The sequence below is a fragment of the Mobula hypostoma genome, chromosome 10, assembly GCF_963921235.1.
Source record: "Mobula hypostoma chromosome 10, sMobHyp1.1, whole genome shotgun sequence".
Classification (NCBI taxonomy): Eukaryota; Metazoa; Chordata; class Chondrichthyes; order Myliobatiformes; family Myliobatidae; genus Mobula; species Mobula hypostoma.
Window position 1 is genome coordinate 75,102,714 of NC_086106.1, and position 19,038 is coordinate 75,121,751.

Below are 19,038 nucleotides of genomic sequence, written 5' to 3' on the forward strand. Positions count from 1 at the left end.
TGGCAATCCTTCCTGAAACTGTGAAAATATAGGGAAGACAGATGGTAGTGAAAGGACAGAGGAAACTTGATTGGATGAGGACTAACCAATCAGGAGGGACAGATGACAAAGGTATAAATACCACCAGACTAGGCTTGCCCAGATGTCATTTCCTGATGAAGATGGCAGAAGTTGTCATTGAAACGTTGGTTAAAATCGATACCTCTACCCAGCTGGAAGCTTGAAAGAGTTTGTTTGTCATATATTCCAGGAAAGCACTAGATCCCTTTCCACCTAGTGAACCTTAGCCAAATCACAGGACAATTTACAATGACCAATTAGCATACTAATCCATACATCTTTGGATTGTGGGAGGAAACTGGAGCACCTGGAGGAAACCCACATGCACATGGGAAGAACGTACAAACTTTCTTACAGTGGATGCCAGAATTGAACTCCAAAGTCTGACACCCCAAGTCATAATAATGCCACACCAACCACTACACTACCATGGTGCCTATTCTGAATATTCTTTATTTTCTAACCATCGACACTTTTTCAGTGAGAGTATACTGAATCAGTGTTATTAGTGTACCTTAACTTTACATTAGATTGGTCACTTTTCATATATTATTACCATGGAAGACTTTTACAAACATATCCAGTGAGAATTGAGCTCAAAATGCACACATTGATTCTATTCTACTTAACCTTTGCAAACAAAAGTCACAGCAACTTTTGCTCATTTTATCAGCTTTGTTTATTTGCAAACTGGTAACTGCAGAATAACACAGAAAGTTTAAATATAGGTACACCAAAAGGGAATTAAAGAAAGGAAGTATTCCTCACATGCTGAACAAAATATACAGTAGAACGACCAAAGGTTTGTTATAAATCTCAGTACTGAAAAGTTAATTCATTGCCTTTGCAGAGTTCATTGGTAACAAAAGGCATTGTAGATAGCTGCTCTAAGTACTATTTTTGGTTTCTTGTGTTGCAGGTTTAATTTATAGTCGAAAAGGTAGGATTTTACATCCAATGCAACCTTCTAAAAGTTCATTATTTGTCCAAAAGATTGCAATCTACAACAAACTGACCTGTGAAAAATGTTTCTAACTCTGCTTTTGAATCAAAATAATCTGAGTTTGCAATTTATTGAAATACTGCTAACTTGTATTTTGTGTAAAAGTTACAAATAAATTGGTGTGCTGTACAGTAAATGCATTGTTTTTGTACAAAACGATAGGTCCATCACAACTGCCTCTGCCAGCAGAATTAACTCCAGAAGTGAAAGCTATTTCTTTCAGGTGCAGCAGAGGAATTAAAACTGGCAGCTAAACTGTAAACATCATTCACAAGTAAGGGCTGGAAGAATTCAGAGCTCCTAGACTTCATAAAAACAGCACAACAATAACATTTTGGCAGAGGTTTGGAGCACACATTCACCACCTCTGAAACAATTCAATTGTCTGTTAAGTGGTAACCATGCCAAATACAATTAGTTACACAGAGACATTCCATTATTTTTGAGTAATATCTGTAATCATTACAAAAGTGTACACAGACGCCTTAGAAGAATTGGGTTAGTTACAAGAATCAGTCAAATTCTGCCATTCATTTTATTTTCTTTTTAGTACAGAGCAGAGCAAACTTGACAAGCAGTATACCTTGTTTGTATTATTGGCTTACTTTAATTATTATCTATACAATAAAACTGATTCTGCAGAATAAAAATATCATAGCCAATTAAAATGTCATTATCATAGCCCAACTTCCACAGGCAATTCAGTGCATTTCTGCTGGCCAAAATAAACTGGAATGTGCAGAGGACAGGGTGCTTTGATTATTTGTAAATAACTGTGATATCAGATGTTTTATAAGTGAGGCAGAAATCAGAAAGGAAGAGTTGCATGTGTTTACTGAAGCCTTAGCCCATTACCCAAAGTTAGAAATTCTATAATCAGCAAGAATCAGAAGCAAAGATTACTATCCAAAGATATAATTCACATTTTCTGTAATTAGTCTCTGTTTTTATATAAAAATTTAAGTTGTTCATTTCACTTGTTCTCCAGCTCATTTATGTTAACCCTACCCTACCCACAGTAGAGAGTATTCCCCGATATTCCAGGCTTGTCTTACACTACTCTTGAAAATATAAAATGTTCTCACTTGTCCGGATGGTTGTGTAAAATGTTGTGGAATGTTGTACATTTTAAGTATACTGCTATCAGTTTGTCAATTCAGTGAGTTTGCCATCCTTTTGTTGGCACATTCAAAGGCTCAGAAAACTGGATTCACCAATAGAACATTTTCAAATATAAATATGATATGTACATCAACATTTGGATTAAAGATTATATTTATATATCTCCATAAATATAACTCTGCATTGCTAGCACTACATAAATACACCTATGACTAACTTTGGTGTAATATTATTGTTATGGATATACTAATTAAAGCAAGAATTTCAAATAAATCAAATATCATGAAAATGATTCTCATCCCATTCAATGGTCACTTTAATGCAATAGAAATATATCTTGAATCACAAGTATATATTTTTTAACATTTGACATTATTTTATAGGATATATTAGGTTGTCAAAAGTGTGGGGAGCTCTTCAAAAACATACCCACATTGTATAAATATTTAGGTTTATGTCAACAAATTCAATTTTATGAATCATTCTAAATATAGATTAAAATTTGAAGCATCTTTCTATTATTTGCACTTAAATATTGTAATAAAAGTCCTAGTGGTTCTGTTGTCATCATCAATAGGTTTATGTCCTTAAACCCAATGGTTATATCAAGTCATTATGATTACTCATTTAGAAAATGTATTTCAAGCTCCATTAAAAACAATGCTTGTGCTCTTCACTTTGAAATTTCACCTCAGTTGCTCCTTAGCAACCATTTGATTACCTAACTGCATTTAAAACTAAAATTTTTAAGCATAATAAACCACAGACCTTTGAACCACTTTAATTTTAAATAAGATGGATTCACAATCCTGCAGTAAAATTGTCCCCTATGTTCACTCCCTGCTCTTTTATTGTCCAACATGCTTAAAGCGACATTACAATCTACAATTAAATATACGTTCTAAAATTTGTTTTACCAATTTATAATTAAGCAACTTCCTCAAAATTTGGATAAACGTTTTAGGCTACTGTTCAGGAAACAATACTTCTTTTTACATATTATAGTGCTTGGATGTAAATGATGTGCTTTGCAAAGTCTTCTGGTCTTCTGTATTATAATATTACTGCTGGTTAGTATACTGTGATGGTTGAAATGAAGAGAAAACAGAGTTGTTGTGGAATAACTCCCAGATGTGCTTTTTTATCTCATAGCATTGCAGCCTCTTTACTGGTACCCTTCCCATGACAAAGATCTGTGCCAGTGGGGAGACTATAGTGTCATGGAGTAAAGGTTACAAAATCCACATTTATAAGATCATTTTCTATCAATGATTTGAAACAAAATTTGAATCTACAGTGTCATATTCATTTTCTTATTTTAATTATTTAAATTCCACCTTTAAAATGACAAAACTGTCCTGAAAAATAAAACCTATTTCATTGTAATATGCATATTTTTTTCTTCTTACAGAAACATTTGCATGATGCTAATATTGCATATTACAATGATTACTATTTCATTGTAATATGCAATATTTAATTACAATAACAGTAACACGTATAAGAACTCATAATTTATTTTCCCACATTGAGCACAACACCAGTAAACACCAACAGCAACATCAGTCATAGAGAAAGCTTTAGGAATAAAAATATCCAGAAAGGTGATTCTTACAGTAGTATGCATTCCATTCATCAACACAGCACATCCCACCCCACAGTGACATCAGGTAACATGCGCCAAATTCTGGGATGAGGTTCTTTTAATGATGGGGTTCTGATGATAACCATTTAAATTTGCAGTCGGCTCATTTTTATGCATTTCAGCAGTGAAACTGCATCAGAACATAGCTCATTCCTTCTGACCCTCTTATTCTGTAATCTGAGTCAGTGGCGAGGCTAATGCAGTTTTGGAATGATTGCCTGTTTATATACAGTAGAATGTTCTTTGATTCTCTCTGGACCTGTAGCAATTAAACATACTTTTCAGCCTTTCATGGCAATTTCACTACAACGACACAAGCTCCAGCTCTTCCAATCTTCAGAGGCACCTCCTGTAGTGGAGAAATACATCAGTGAATGATTTCAAAAACCCACTGGATGCTGTGCTATTGAGCTAAATTGAGATGCCTGTGGCGTCATTATTCAAGAGGGAATGACTGTGATCCAACCACTGCCAGGAATTCACAGGGAGAATTGGTATTTGGTAACTAGTAATTGGTTTATTATTGTCACATATACAAAGATAAAGTGAAAAGTTTGGATTTTTATATCATCCAGATAGACATTCCAACAACAAATACATTAAGGTAATACAAAATATAGAACATAGAAATCTACAGCATATTACAGGCCCTTCGGCCCACAATATTGTGCTGACCATGTAACCTACTCTAGAAACTGCTTAGAATTACCCTAGTGCATAGCCCTCTATTTTTCTAAGCTCCATGTACCTATCTAAGGGTCTCTAAAACGACCCTATTGGATCCACATCCATCACCATCTCCGGCAGTGCACTCTATGCACCCACCACTCTCTGTGTGGAAAACCTGCCCTGACATTCCCTGTGTACCTACTTCCAAGCACCTTAAAACTATGCCCTCTTATGTTCGCCATTTCAGCCCTTCCATCCACACGATCAATGCCTCTCATCACCTTATACAGTACTCCTCTATCAGGCCATAAGGGAAAAACGACAGCAGAATTACTGAATTGCAGAATTGCCCTATTGCTGAAGTGTACTCCTCAGCATGGTCCAACATAGGATTGATTATTTTACTTATTGACAGTCAAATGATTCCATTGGTTCGATCAATCGAATATAGATTGCTACTTCTGACCACTCTCCTGTACTTCTATCTTTAAATCTTCCTGGTTCTAGCCCTATGAGTAGATTTTGGCGATTTAATTTAACTCTGTTATACGATGAGGACTTTTTAAAATTATGGAGAATCAGATTACTCTTTTTTTTTGAAGAAAATACGTTGGAAGAGATGTCTAGTCTTATTATATGGGATACTTTAAAGCATATATCCAGGGTCAAATTATTTCTTATACTTCCAACATCATTTAAAAAGTTAACAAAGAAAGAAACGAACTAGCTAATCAGTTAAAACAATTGGACCATAAATATACTTTGGTACCCGATCCTGAAAAATATAACAGTCATATTGAAACCAAAACTAAATATGATCTTCTTTTAACGTATCCAATTGAAAGCCAGCTTTTAAAAGATAGAAGTCAATTTTATATTCATGGAGATAAAACTGGTAAGCTACTGGCTAATCAATTGAAGCCATTTATAGCCAAGCGGCAAATTAAAGAAATAGGTAAAATTAATGGGGACTTGACAACTGACCACTTTGAAAGTAATGACACCTTTAGGGAATTTTAGTCCAAATTGCATAGGTCTGACTCTGTTAATGATAATATTGCAATGAATAATTTTTTGGATCAATTAAATATTCCTAATCTTTCGATAGATTACCGTAGGCAATTGGATCAACACATTTCCCAGAAGGAAATTGCTCAGCCTATACAAGAATTGCATTCTGGGAATTCCCCAGGACCTGATGGATTCTCTGGAGAGTTTTATAAAGCTTTTTTCCTCCTTGCTTATACCACACTTATGATCTACCCTTACAGATTCCTTTAAGGTAGGAAGACTACCGCAGTCTTTTTACAAAGCTTCCATTTCGCTCATTCTCAAAAAGAATAGGAATCCTACTGAATGTTCTTCGTATAGACCTATCTCTTTACTCAGTTTTGATACTAAAATTTTATCTAAAGTGTTGGCTCACAGACTTGAAAATATTATATCTTCGGATGATCAGACAGGATTTATTAAAAATCGATATTCCCATTTTAATATACAGCATTTGTTAAATATTATGCATTCTCCATCTAAGGAAATATTGGAATGTGTGATATCTTTGGATGTGGGGAAGGCTTTTGACAGAGTTGAATGGAATTATCTCTTTACATCCTTAGAAAAATTTAATTTTGGACCTAATTTTATTAATTGGATTAAATTACTTTATTTATCTCCCTCCACTCAGGTTCGTACTCATTTTCAGAATTCTAAACCATTTATACTCCAACGTGGAACTAGACAAGGTTGTCCTTTGAGCCTTCTGCTTTTTGATTTGGTATTAGAACCTTTAGCAATTGCTTTTTGAGAGTCTAAAAAGATTACTGGTATTTTAAGGAGAGGTACTATTCATAAAGTGTCACTCTATGCTAATGACATTGTTTTTTATATCTAATATTACAACCTCTTTACCATTTGTGTTCCGTTTACTGACTAATTTTAGTCAGTTCTCGGGATATAAATTAAATTTACATAAGAGTGAACTGTTTCCTTTAAACAATTTAATACCAACTGATATTAACCTTCCTTTTAAAATTTTAAGAAAACAATTTACATATTTAGGAGTAACAATTACTGAGAATTATGAAGATTTATTTAAGGAAAATTTTTTAACTTTAATGAATTATGTTAAAAAAGCACTTTCTAATTGGTAGCCTTTCTCTTTATCCCTGACTGGCCAAATTAATTCTACTAAAATGAATATCTTACCTAAATTTATATAACCTTTTCAAGCTGTGCCTGTTTTTATTCTTAAATCTTTTTTTGACTCTTTGGATTCAATTTTTTCTTCCTATATTTGGAAGAATAAAAAACGTCAAATAAATAAAGCTCACCTTCAAAAAAACAAATAGAATGAAGGGTTTGCCTTACCCAATTTTAGGTTATATTATTGGGAAATTAATATATGAAATATTATGTTCTGGATATATTGCATTAACCATGAGAATTGCCCTATATGGGTTTCTTTGGAAGTCAACTCTGTTACAAAATTTTCCATTATTTCTTTATCTGGATCCTCACTTCCTTTATCTTTAAATAAACTAACTGACAATGTGGTGGTCAAACATACTTTGAGGATTTGGTTACAGATTAGAAAACATTTTGGTTTATTGAGATTCTCCCTCTCGAGTCCCATCTGTTCTAATTGTTTTTTTTAAAACCATCTTTAATTGACTTATCTTTTAAAGAATGGGATAGATTGGGTATTAAACAATTTCAGGATTTGTTTGATGGAGGGCATCTCTCTTCTTTTGTACAACTTTCAACGAAATTTAACCTTTCCAATACCCACTTTTTTGATACTTACAGATTAGAGATTTTTGAAGATCTCAATTACATACATTTCCTACAAGTCCAGATAAGAATATAATAGATACAATTTTTAATCTGAAACCCTTTGACAATGGTTCAATATCTTACATTTACGGTCTGCTGTTGGGACTGAAAAAGGCCCCTTTAGATAAAATTAAAGGAGATTTACAGATTGTCATATCTGAAGAGAGCTGGAAGATTATTTTAAAATTGATTAGTTCTTCATCATTATGTGCTCAGCATTCTTTATTACAATTCAAAGTGGTACAGAGAGTTCATATGTCCAAAGACAAGCTCTCTCGTTTTTATGCAGATATTTCCCCTTACTGTAATAGATATACTAATGAAGTGGCCACACTAATTCGTATGTTTTGGACATGTCCGAGCCTTGAAAAATTTTGAAAAGATGTATTTCAAACTTTTTCTGCACTTTTCAATGTCAGTTTTAAACCCAATCCATTGACTGCCATGTTTGGTATTGTTGAGGATAGTGCTACAAAACTGAAGCCATCTAATCCGCGGGTATTGTCCTTTATGTCTCTTATGGCCAGGAGGGTGATCTTGCTCAAGTGGGAGGAGGCCACCCCACCCACTCATGTTCAATGGCTATCTGACGTTATGTTATGCCTTGATCTAGAGAAGACTCATTGTTCGATTTCTGATTCTAAACATGATTTTCTAATATTATGGGGACCCTTTCTGAATTTTTTCATAATCTTTCAACTGTTTTTAAAGTATGGATCTGAGCCATTATTATTATTATATTATATGGTAAGGTATTTTCTTTACTTCTTTTTTTACCAACCAGCTCATTTTAGGAGTGGGGGTAGATTTTTTTAATAAAATACATTATTTTATTTTATTTCATAATTCAATTTTTTTGTACATGATTGATTTGGAATATGAGGTACTGTGATCATATTACTGTGATTTAAATGTGAGGTAATTCATATTACTTACTTGTATCCTTATGAATTTTGTATTTGTATTCGTGCAATTTATATAATGTTAATAAAAATATTGAAAGAAAGCAGTGGAGGTCGATGGGAAGTAGAATTAAAATGGCTGGCTATGGGGAAATTTTACTGTTAAGACAGACAAAACAAAGGTGCTTGATGAAGCAATCCTCCACAACCTGTATTGACGATTTAGAGAAGGATGAGGAAGTGTTTAAGGCCCTGAAAATGGAGATGCGGGAGGAGAGGTAGGAGTAGGTATAACACCAAGCATGATTCCAGGGATAAGTGCCTGGAGGGGGATCAGTTGGAAGGGATGAGTGGACAAGGGATTTGTGGAAGAGCAATTCCTACAGAAACATCACCTTTGATAAAAAGATAACATCGTAAATACCCTGGAATGAATGTCTCATAATGGTAATAGATGCAGTGGAGATGGAGGATGTGATAAAATAGAAAGCATCTTTGCAAGTGACAGGGTGGGAAGAGGCAGATGCTTTGTAAAAGATATCAACAGGTAATTTGTCTCTGGAGACAGAATTAGAGAGATCAAGAAAGAGGAGGGAGTTGTCAGAGAAGGACCAAGTAAATTTGAATGTGGGATGGAAATCAGGGTGAAGTTGATGAAATTGGTAAGTTCCACATGGGTGCAGGAAGGAGCAAAAATGCAATTGTCAATGTATTGGTTAAAGAGTAGAGAGGGACTTTAAAATTTTATAGAACTTCCACAGAATGCATCTAAAGATGGTTTTGATTCCGAAAGAAACCGTAAGCGAAAGGGGCTATGAAAATAAAGAGGAAAATGCAGAGTTCCTATTTTTCAAAATGTGGAATTTACTACTCCATTGAGTGGTTGAAGTCAATAGTGAGCTATATTTAAAGAGAAGCTAGAGAATCGCTTCTCTAGCACCTGCAGGTGAGGTGTCGGAGAGTTGGAGGGTAGCCAGTGTTGTTCTGTTGTTCAAGAAAGGCTCTAAGAATATTTGTCAAAGAACCTGACATCAATAGTGGGTAAGTTATTGGAAGATATTTTAAGACCATAAGACATAGGAGCAGAATTAGTCCATTTGGCCCATCGAGTCTGCTCCACCATTCAATCATGGCTGATCCTTTTCTTTCTCTTCCTCAACCCCGTTTCTCGGCCTTCTCCCCATAACCTTTGATGCTATGTCCAATCAAGAACCTATCAATCTCTGCCTTAAGTAGATCCAACGACCTGGCCTCAACAGCTACACATGGCAACAAATTCACCACCCTCTGGCTAAAGAAATTTCTCCACATCTCTGTTTTGAATGGACACCCCTCTAATGTGTACTCTCTTGTCCTAGACTCTCCCATTATAGGAAGCATCTTTTCCACATCTACTCTGTCGAGGTCTTTCAACATTCAAAAGGTTTCAATGACATTCCCCCCCCCCCACCTATCCTTCTAAATTCCAACAAGTACGAACTCAGAGCCATCAAACGTTCATCGTATGATAACCCTTTCATTCCAGGAATCATCCTTGTGAACCTCCTCTGGACCCTCTCCAATGCCAGCACATCTTTTCCAAGATGAGGGGCCCAAAACTGTTCACAATACTCAAGGTGATGCCTCACCAGTGCCTTATAAAGCCTCAGCATCACACCCCTGTCCTTGTATTCTAGACCTCTTGAAATAAATGCTACCATTGCATTTGCCTTCCTCACCACCGACTCAACCTGCAAGGCAACCTTTAAGGTGTTCTACACAAGGACTTCCAAGTCCCTTTGCATCTCAGATTTTTGGATTTTCTCCCCATTTAGAAAATAGTCCAATCATTTATTTCTACTACCAAAGTGCATGACCATGCATTTTCCAACATTGTATTTTATTTGCCAGTTTCTTGCTCATTCTCCTAATCTGTCTAAGTCCTTCTGCATCCTACCTGTTTCATCAACACTACCTGCTCCTCCATGAATCTTTGTATCATCCGAAAACTTGGCAACAAAGCCATCTATTTGTTCATCTAGATCATTTATATACATCATAAAAAGAAGTCGTCCCAACACCAAACCCTGCAGAACACCACTAGTCACTGGCAGCGAACCAGACAAGGATCCTTTTATTCCCACTCACTGCCTTCTTCCAATCAGCCAATACTCTAACAATGTTTCTGTAATATCACAGGCTCTTAACATGGTAAACAGCCTCCTGTATGGCACCCTGTGAAAGGCCTTCTGAAAGTCCAGATATACAACATCCACTGCATCCCCTTTATCTATCCTACTTGTAATCTCCTCAGAGAATTCCAGCAGTTTCATCAGGCAGTATTTTCCCTTAAGGAAACCATGCTGACTTTGTCCTATCTTGTCCTGTGTCACCAAGTACTCCATCACCTCATCCTTAACAAATGACTCTAACATTTTCCCAACCACTGAGGTCAGGCTAACTGGTCCATAATTTCCTTTCTGCTGCCTTCCTCCTTTCTTAAAGAGTGCAGTGACATTTGCAATTTTCCAATCCTCTGCCACCATGCCTAAGTCCAATGAATTTTGAAAGATCATTTCTAATGTCCTATATCCACTCTCATCTCTCTTTTATTTTAACATACTTAAAAAACTTTTACTATCTACTTTGATATTATTTGCTAGCTTGCTTTCATATTTCATCTTTTCCCTTCTAATGACTCTTATAGTTGCTCTCTGTAAATTTTTTAAAACTTCCCCATCCTCTATCTTCCCACTAATTTTTGCTTTGTTGTATGCCCTCTCTTTTGTTTTTACATTGGCTTTGACTTCCCTTTTCAGCCACAGTTGTACTATTTTGCCATTTGAGTATTTCTTCATTTTTGGAATACACATGTCCTGCACCTTCATCACTTTTCCTAGAAACACACATCATTGCTGCTCTGCTGACATCCCTGCTAGCAGCTCCTTCCAATTTACTTTGGCCAACTCCTGTCTTATACCACTGTAATTTCCCTTACTCCACTGAAATACTGTTACATCAGACTTTCCTTTCTCCCAATCAAATTTTAAGTTGAACTCAATCATATTGTGAATACTGGTTCTTAAGGTTTCCTTTACCTTAAACTCCCTAATTGTCTCCAGTTCATTACACAACACCCAGTCCAGCATAGCTGATCCCCCAGTAGGCTCAATGACAAACTGCTCTAAAAAAGTCATCTCTTAGGCATTCAACAAACTCACTCGCTTGAGATCCATTACCAACCTGATTTTCCCAATTGACCTGCATGTTAAAATCTCCCATGACAATCATCACATTGCCAGGGAGCAGATATATAAGTATTTGTACCTTCAGGGACTGATTAGGGATAGTTAACATGTCTTTGTGCATGGTAGGTCATATCTAAACAAACTTAGTGTTTTTTGAGGAAGTTACTAGGAAAGCTGATGAAGGCAAGACAGTGGATGGTGTCCAGATGGACTTTAGCAAGTCCTTTGAAAAGGTCCCATATAGGTGTTGGTCAAGAAGGTTCAGTTGCTTAGCATTCAAGATGAAGTAGAAAATTGAATTAAACATTGGCTTTATGGAAGAAGTCAAAGAGCGGTAGTGAATGGTTGCCCCCTCACTGGAGGTCTGTGACTAATGATATGCCACAGGGATCAGTGCTGAGTCCATGGATATTTATCATCTCTATCAACATAAACTGGATCAGAAAACTTTCCGATGACACCAAGATTGGGGATGTAGTGAAGAGCAAGGAAGATTATCAAAGCTTCCAGTGGGATCTGGACCAGCTAGAAAAATGGGCTGAAAAGTGGCAGATGGAATTTAATGCAGACAAATCCGAGGTATTGCCAGACAAATGTGAGTACGAAGGACAGGGTGAGTGGTAGGGACCTGAAGAGTGCAGTGGAATAGAGGGATCTGGGAATACAGAATCATAATGCCTTGAAATTTGTGTCACAGCTGGATAGGGTCGTAAAGAAAGCTTTTGGTACGTTGACCTTCAAAAATCAATGCATTGAGTACAAGAGTTGGGATGTTATGTTGAAGTCATATAAGAAAGAAGTGAGGGGTAATGTGGAGTATTATGGTAATTAGGGTCACTTAAGTACAGGAAATATGTCAATAAAATTGAAAGAGTGCAGAAAAAATTTACGAGGATGCTACAAAGATTTGAGGACCTGAGTGGTAGGGAAAGGTTGGATAGATTAGGACTTAATTTGCCGAGTCATAATTTTGTATACCTCCATCAAATCTCTCCTCATTCTTCAATGCTCTTGGGAGCATAGAATGGGGGGAGCTTTTATAGATGTCTAGGGTAAGTGCAAGCAGGCTTTTTCCACTGAGGTGAGACAGGAGCTAGAGGTCATGGGTTAAGAGTTAAAGGTGAAATGTTTAAGGGAGCATGAGGGGGAACTTCTTCATCTAGAGGGTGGTGAGAATATGGAAAGAGCTGCCAGCAGAAATGGGGCAAGCATATTCAATATGAACACTTAAGAAAAATTTGGATAGCTACATGGATGGGAGGGGAATGGAGGGCTCGGGTCCAGATACAGGTTGATGGAACTAAGCAGATTAATGGTTCGGCATACTCCAGAAGGACCAAAATGCTCAATTTTGTGCTGTACTGTTCTATGACTCTATGACTGTATGAATACATCTCAGAAAAAAAGTACAGATTACCAGAGGCAAATGAGGTGGCTATGAGAAACATTAAACACATAGCTTTGGGCCAAGTGCCTTTTCTGTGTGCTGTATATTCTGTGCAAACTTCCAGTGATGATTGACTCTGGCTTAAGTTTCATTCCACAGAACCTAAATAACTTCCTTTCCTTTATAAATACCTGTGTGTGAAGCTGAACCATTCCAATCTTCAGATATCACAGTCAATGTCCAGACAGACACCTTCCAAAAGTTGTATCAGCCACAAAATATAGGATGTGAGTATTTAGGTGGTGAGGCAATCCTTTTGTATTTCTGCCGTAAACAGGGCATGAGAGGGGTGACGGAAGCGTCTCCATTCATCTGGATGAGTACAGGTCTAATACAAAGCTTGATTTTCCCTCCCCTCCCCCCACCCCGACCGATTGCCTGTGATTAACAATCACTCCTTTCACAGACATCATAGTGTGAATTAGCCTGCGATCTATACAAAACTGTGCAACTTCTGCAAATTTAACTTGCATTTTATCTTTTTTTCATAATAGCATTACCTCTGTCCATTCATTATTCTGTGCATCATATGATTCAACAGTGTTTAGGTAAGTCTGGCCATCATATCCTCCAACAGCATAAAGCTTGTCCCCAAGAAGGCACACTCCAACTGCATCTCTGGCAACACCTAAAGGTGCCACGGTTGTCCAGGTGTCTGTTTTGGGGTCATACCTACAAATATGAGAATGAAAATGGTTTTGAAACTATCAAAATCTTACCAGCATATTCTCAGGAAAAAAATACCAGAGAAAATAATACCAAGTTTACAATACTAGATGGGTTATGAATTCAGCAATATTGTCCATTTTTAAATGTTTTAAACATTTATACATTGATTTTGATTGTTCAATCACTGATGAACAGGTCTGATATATAAACAGTTAAATAATCTGATCACCTGAGAATGGAAAACAAAGTTCCACTTTCATTTAATTAAATGGTGATTGTAATAGTGCCATGGGAAAAGATTCTGAATTTTAAATACATAGCATTATATACAAAAACAAGTAGGCAATTTTGTAATTACAGTAAATGCTAGTTAGAACACAATTGACAACTTTGCATCGTGAGGCTACGGTTGCCTGGACTGGAAATGCTGACCAAACACGTTCAGTTCTCTGACCCATTCAGTCATTTAACAAGGTTCAGCTTTTGTAATAGGACACTTGACAGGCCTATTACACGAACAAAATCTCTTATCTTTTTATATGTTCCTATTAAGATATGGCTCTGTTTTCTTTGCTCCACGAAAAACAAACAACCTGTCAAACCTTTCTCCATGACTGAAGTCCCGCAATCCAAGTAATGTCCTAATGAATCTCCTGCTTGCATTTACTCTATCTATGCCCCTCAGAACTTCCCCTCATCTGCACTCTCCCCAGTGCAACGGCATCTTTTATGTAGTATGGCAACCAAAACTGCACATGATATTCTATATATGTGTTCCAAAAAGAGTTTTGTAAAGCTGTGATATATGTATTGTCAGGCTCTATTTCATCCCAACCTATGAAGGCAAACTTGCCTTCTTTACCACCTCCTTTACCTGTGTTGTAACTATGAGAACAATAAACTTGTACCCTAATGTCCCTTACTACAATAAATGGTAGGATGATAACATTCCTTAGTATCCTACCATTTATTGTAAATATCCTTTCCCTGTCTGACTTCTCAAAATGCATCACCTTGCACTGCATGGAAATAATTTCCATCTGTCAATGCTCTGCACAAATTTCCATCTAACCTATTTCCTACCGTAGCCTTAGACAATCTTCCTTGCTCTCCACCGTATCACCAACATTTGTGACAATCTCAAACTTACTAATCATATCTCTTACATTCCCATCCAAGTTATAAATATGTATCACACGCAATGTGTTCCAGCACCGATACTGCAGCACTGCTCAGTCCACTGACTCCCAGTCAGAGAAGTATTCCTCCACTATTACTTTCTGCCTCCAATCAAATCCAAACAAGTTCTGGATCCAATTATGCAGCTCTCCCTGGATCCCCTGTGCTTTAACATTCTGGACCAGCCAACCATGCAGAACCTTGTCAAGGGCTTTATAAACATCCTTACAGACAATAGCTACCTCCTCAAACAACTTAAATTAGTGAGGATTATCCCTGATCTGCCCCAGCTTTCCAAATGTACAAAATATAATTCAATTCCTTGGAACTGTCTCAAATACTTTCCCCAGCACTGCACAAGGTTCACAATATAGTTACCTGGCTTATCCGTGCTGCCCTTTGGCAAGAAAGGAACAACATCATTTATCAGCTATTAGCTACTTGTGCTGTTTTAAAGTGATATATTGAAAGCATTTAATTTGCAACATTCAATCTCAAATTAAACAAACGTAGAAAATAAGGAAAATATTAAACTCAAATATCCATTTGGTATTTTATTAGTGACGATAATTATTTGGAGCTAAGACTGTTGTAGTCACAATGAATAGGCTGGCAACTCCTGTGTTGATACATGAAATCATTAAGAAAAGGCAGACAGAGATGCACCAAACAAAGAAATGTTGTCAGTGAGTTTTCTTTTCTATGTTGTAGAACCAGGTTATTATTTTATTGTGATCAAAACCCAGTTTCTCAATTCCTGTAATGCCTGAATATTAATAGGACTAGTCAGTGGTATTTATCTGTGCCTTTGGGAAGGAATGGGCATAATGCTGGGGAATAAAGAACACAAACGTGATCATTCTTACCGTTCCACACAATCTGACAATCTAGAACAGTGGTTAGAAGCAGGAGCGTCATGTCCTCCCACAGTATAAAGAAAGCCATTGCATGTGGCAACTCCAACTCCCCCTCTTCGCTTGGACATGGGTGCACACATGCTCCATTTATTGGTATGAGGATCAAAGCACTCCATTGATCGTAGGCAGGAGCTGCCATCTCGGCCACCTACTGCGTACAGTCTGTAAAACACAATTCTTACCTTTAGGATTATATAACATCCATAAACAGAACAAACCCTTGTACTTCCATTGAACCTATTGCAGCCTATGGTCTTTGCAAACAAATTTACAGCCATTGAAATTCTTTTGCAATGTAGTCACTGCTGTTATGTAGCAGCCAATTTATACACAGCAAGCTCCCATAAACACCAATGGAAGGGGCTGTGTGAAATGAGGCAGAGAATTAGAATAATAGGATATGGAAAGCTTATGTAACGCTCAGTTACATTGGCTCGTATATGTCTAGGGGAAATCCCGCCCAGCACCTGCCTGAACGCTTCCCACTGAGTCGGTTGCTGTACCACTACCGCCCAAATCAATCCCAAACATCAATCATCAGCCAGCACACACAGTACGTTTTACCAAGTACACTTTATAGATATTACTGAGTCTATGAAATTAATATAAATTCGATACAGAAAAGGAAGTAATGAAAAAAAAGGCGCCAGACTTATCAAAGTCCAAGTTCTTCGTGCACAACCGTTGGAGCTCAATAAATTCCTGATGACCACCTGGATCCTGTCAACTCATGGCTCAGGACCACCCGGAGTGATCAACCGGAGCCTTTCGCACGTCTACCGTCCTCCTCGTCTCTCCTCCAACTCCCCGCCAAAACCCCCGTTCCCAGTCATATGAGACAGCATTATCACCCAAAAAAAACGATAACATAAATACCCATTGGCTAATAGCACCCTGCTATCTGTATTAATCCAAGCAAATGTCTAGCTAGAGACTTTCTCAACATTTAACATAACAAAGAAGCATTCCCAAGTATAACATAACAAAGAAGCCATTTTAAATTTAACATACAAAAAAAAAACCCATACACTCAGGATTATTCTTAAAGACTGAACAGTTGTGTTCAAAAATGTAATCACCTATGTTTCATCTGCCTAGTGCAGAGTACACCACACCATGACTCTGGAAACACAAATATCCAGGAATAAAAAAGATTACAGAAATTGATGGATGCAGCCTAGCCCATCACAGGCAAAGACCTTTCCATAATGAATACATTTACACAGAGCACTGCCACGAGAAAGCAGCATCCGTCATCAAGGACTCCCATCACACACACTTCTCACTACTACCATCGAGTAGGATGTACAGAAGCCTTAGGTCCCACACCACCAGGTTCAGGAACAGTTATTACCCAACACCCATCAGGCTCCCAAACTCACCACAACTCTAAACTGATTTTAAACCTACAGGCACACTTTCAAGAACACTTTACAATTTATGTTCTCAGTGTTAATGTTTTATACTGTATATTTGCACAGTTCGTCTTCTTTTGCACATAGGTTGTTTGTCAGTCCTTGCTTATCAATAGTTTTTGTAAATTCTTTTGATTTTTCTGTAAATGCCTTCAAGAAAATACTTTTTTTATACTTTATACTTTGCTGTCGCCAAACAATTGATACTAGAGCATACAATCATCACAGCGATATTTGATTCTGCACTTCACGCTCCCTAGAGTACAAATCGATAGTAAATATTAAAAATTTAAATTATAAATCATAAATAGAAAATAGAAAAGGGAAAGTAAGATAGTGCAAAAAAAACGGGAGGCAGGTCCAGATATTTGGAGGGTACGGCCCAGATCCGGGTCAGGATCTGTTCAGCAGTCTTATCACAGTTGGAAAGAAGCTGTTCCCAAATCTGGCCGTACGAGTCTTCAAGCTCCTGAGCCTTCTCCCGGAGGGAAGAGGGACGAAAAGTGTGTTGGCTGGGTTGGTCGTGTCCTTGATTATCCTGGCAGCACTGCTCCGACAGCGTGCTGTATAAAGTGAGTCCAAGTATGGAAGCAACAGGAATTCTGCAGATGCTGGAAATTCAAGCAACACACATCAAAGTTGCTGGTGAACGCAGGAGGCCAAGCAACATCTATAGGAAGAGGCGCAGTCGACGTTTCAGGCCGAGACCCTTCGTCAGGACTAACTGAAGGAAGAGTGAGTAAGGGATTTGAAAGCTGGAGGGGGAGGGGGAGATCCAAAATGATAGGAGAAGACAGGAGGGGGAGGGATAGAGCCGAGAGCTGGACAGGTGATAGGCAAAAGGGGATACGAGAGGATCATGGGACAGGAGGTCCGGGAAGAGAGACAAGGGGGGGGGTGACCCAGAGGATGGGCAAGAGGTATATTCAGAGGGACAGAGGGAGAAAAAGGAGAGTGAGAGAAAGAATGTGTGCATAAAAATGAGTAACAGATGGGGTACGAGGGGGAGGTGGGGCCTTAGCGGAAGTTAGAGAAGTCGATGTTTATGTCATCAAGTTGGAGGCTACCCAGACGGAATATAAGGTGTTGTTCCTCCAACCTGAGTGTGGCTTCATCTTTACAGTAGAGGAGGCCGTGGATAGTCATGTCAGAATGGGAATGGGATGTGGAATTAAAATGTGTGGCCACTGGGAGATCCTGCTTTCTCTGGCGGACAGAGCGTAGATGTTCAGAAAAGCGGTATCCCAGTCTGCGTCGGGTCTCACCAATATATAAAAGGCCACATCGGGAGCACCGGACGCAGTATATCACCCCAGTCGACTCACAGGTGAAGTGATGCATCACCTGGAAGGACTGTTTGGGGCCCTGAATGGTGGTAAGGGAGGAAGTGTAAGGGCATGTGTAGCACTTGTTCTGCTTACACGGATAAGTGCCAGGAGGGAGATCAGTGGGGAGGGATGGGGGGGACGAATGGACAAGGGAGTTGTGTAGGGAGCGATCCCTGCGGAATGCAGAGAGACACATTCTTTCTCTCACTCTCCTTTTTCTCCCTCTGTCCCTCTGAATATACCTCTTGCCCATCCTCTAGGTCACCCCCCCCCCTTGTCTTTCTTCTCGGACCTCCTGTCCCATGATCCTCTCGTATTCCCTTTTGCCTATCACCTGTCCAGCTCTCGGCTCTATCCCTCCCCCTCCTGTCTTCTCCTATCATTTTGCATCTCCCCCTCCCCCTCCAGCTTTCAAATCCCTTACTCACTCTTCCTTCAGTTAGTCCTGACGAAGGGTCTCGGCCTGAAACGTCGACTGCGCCTCTTCCTATAGATGCTGCTTGGCCTGCTGCATTCACCAGCAACTTTGATGTATGTTCCAAGTACGGAAGATTGGTTTGTGTGATGTGCTAGGCTGTGTTCACAGTCTTCTGCAGCTTCTTCCAGTCTTGGACAGGACAACT

At 38.2% G+C, this 19,038-nt stretch overlaps 1 protein-coding gene across 2 annotated transcripts in view; it reads right to left on the minus strand.

The window, feature by feature from the left end:
• Positions 1–726: 726 nt before the first annotated feature.
• The window catches only part of LOC134352950 (kelch-like protein 4), a 189,830-nt gene continuing 171,518 nt past the window's right edge, over positions 727–19,038 (minus strand). For both annotated transcript variants that reach the window (XM_063060631.1, XM_063060630.1), the window contains exons 9-11: positions 15,622–15,834; positions 13,408–13,579; positions 727–4,179 (exon numbers count right to left, since the gene is read on the minus strand). In XM_063060631.1, coding sequence (XP_062916701.1) covers positions 4,120–4,179; positions 13,408–13,579; positions 15,622–15,834 — 445 coding nt within the window. In that variant the 3' untranslated portion in view covers positions 727–4,119. The remainder of the gene's footprint in view (positions 4,180–13,407; positions 13,580–15,621; positions 15,835–19,038) is intronic.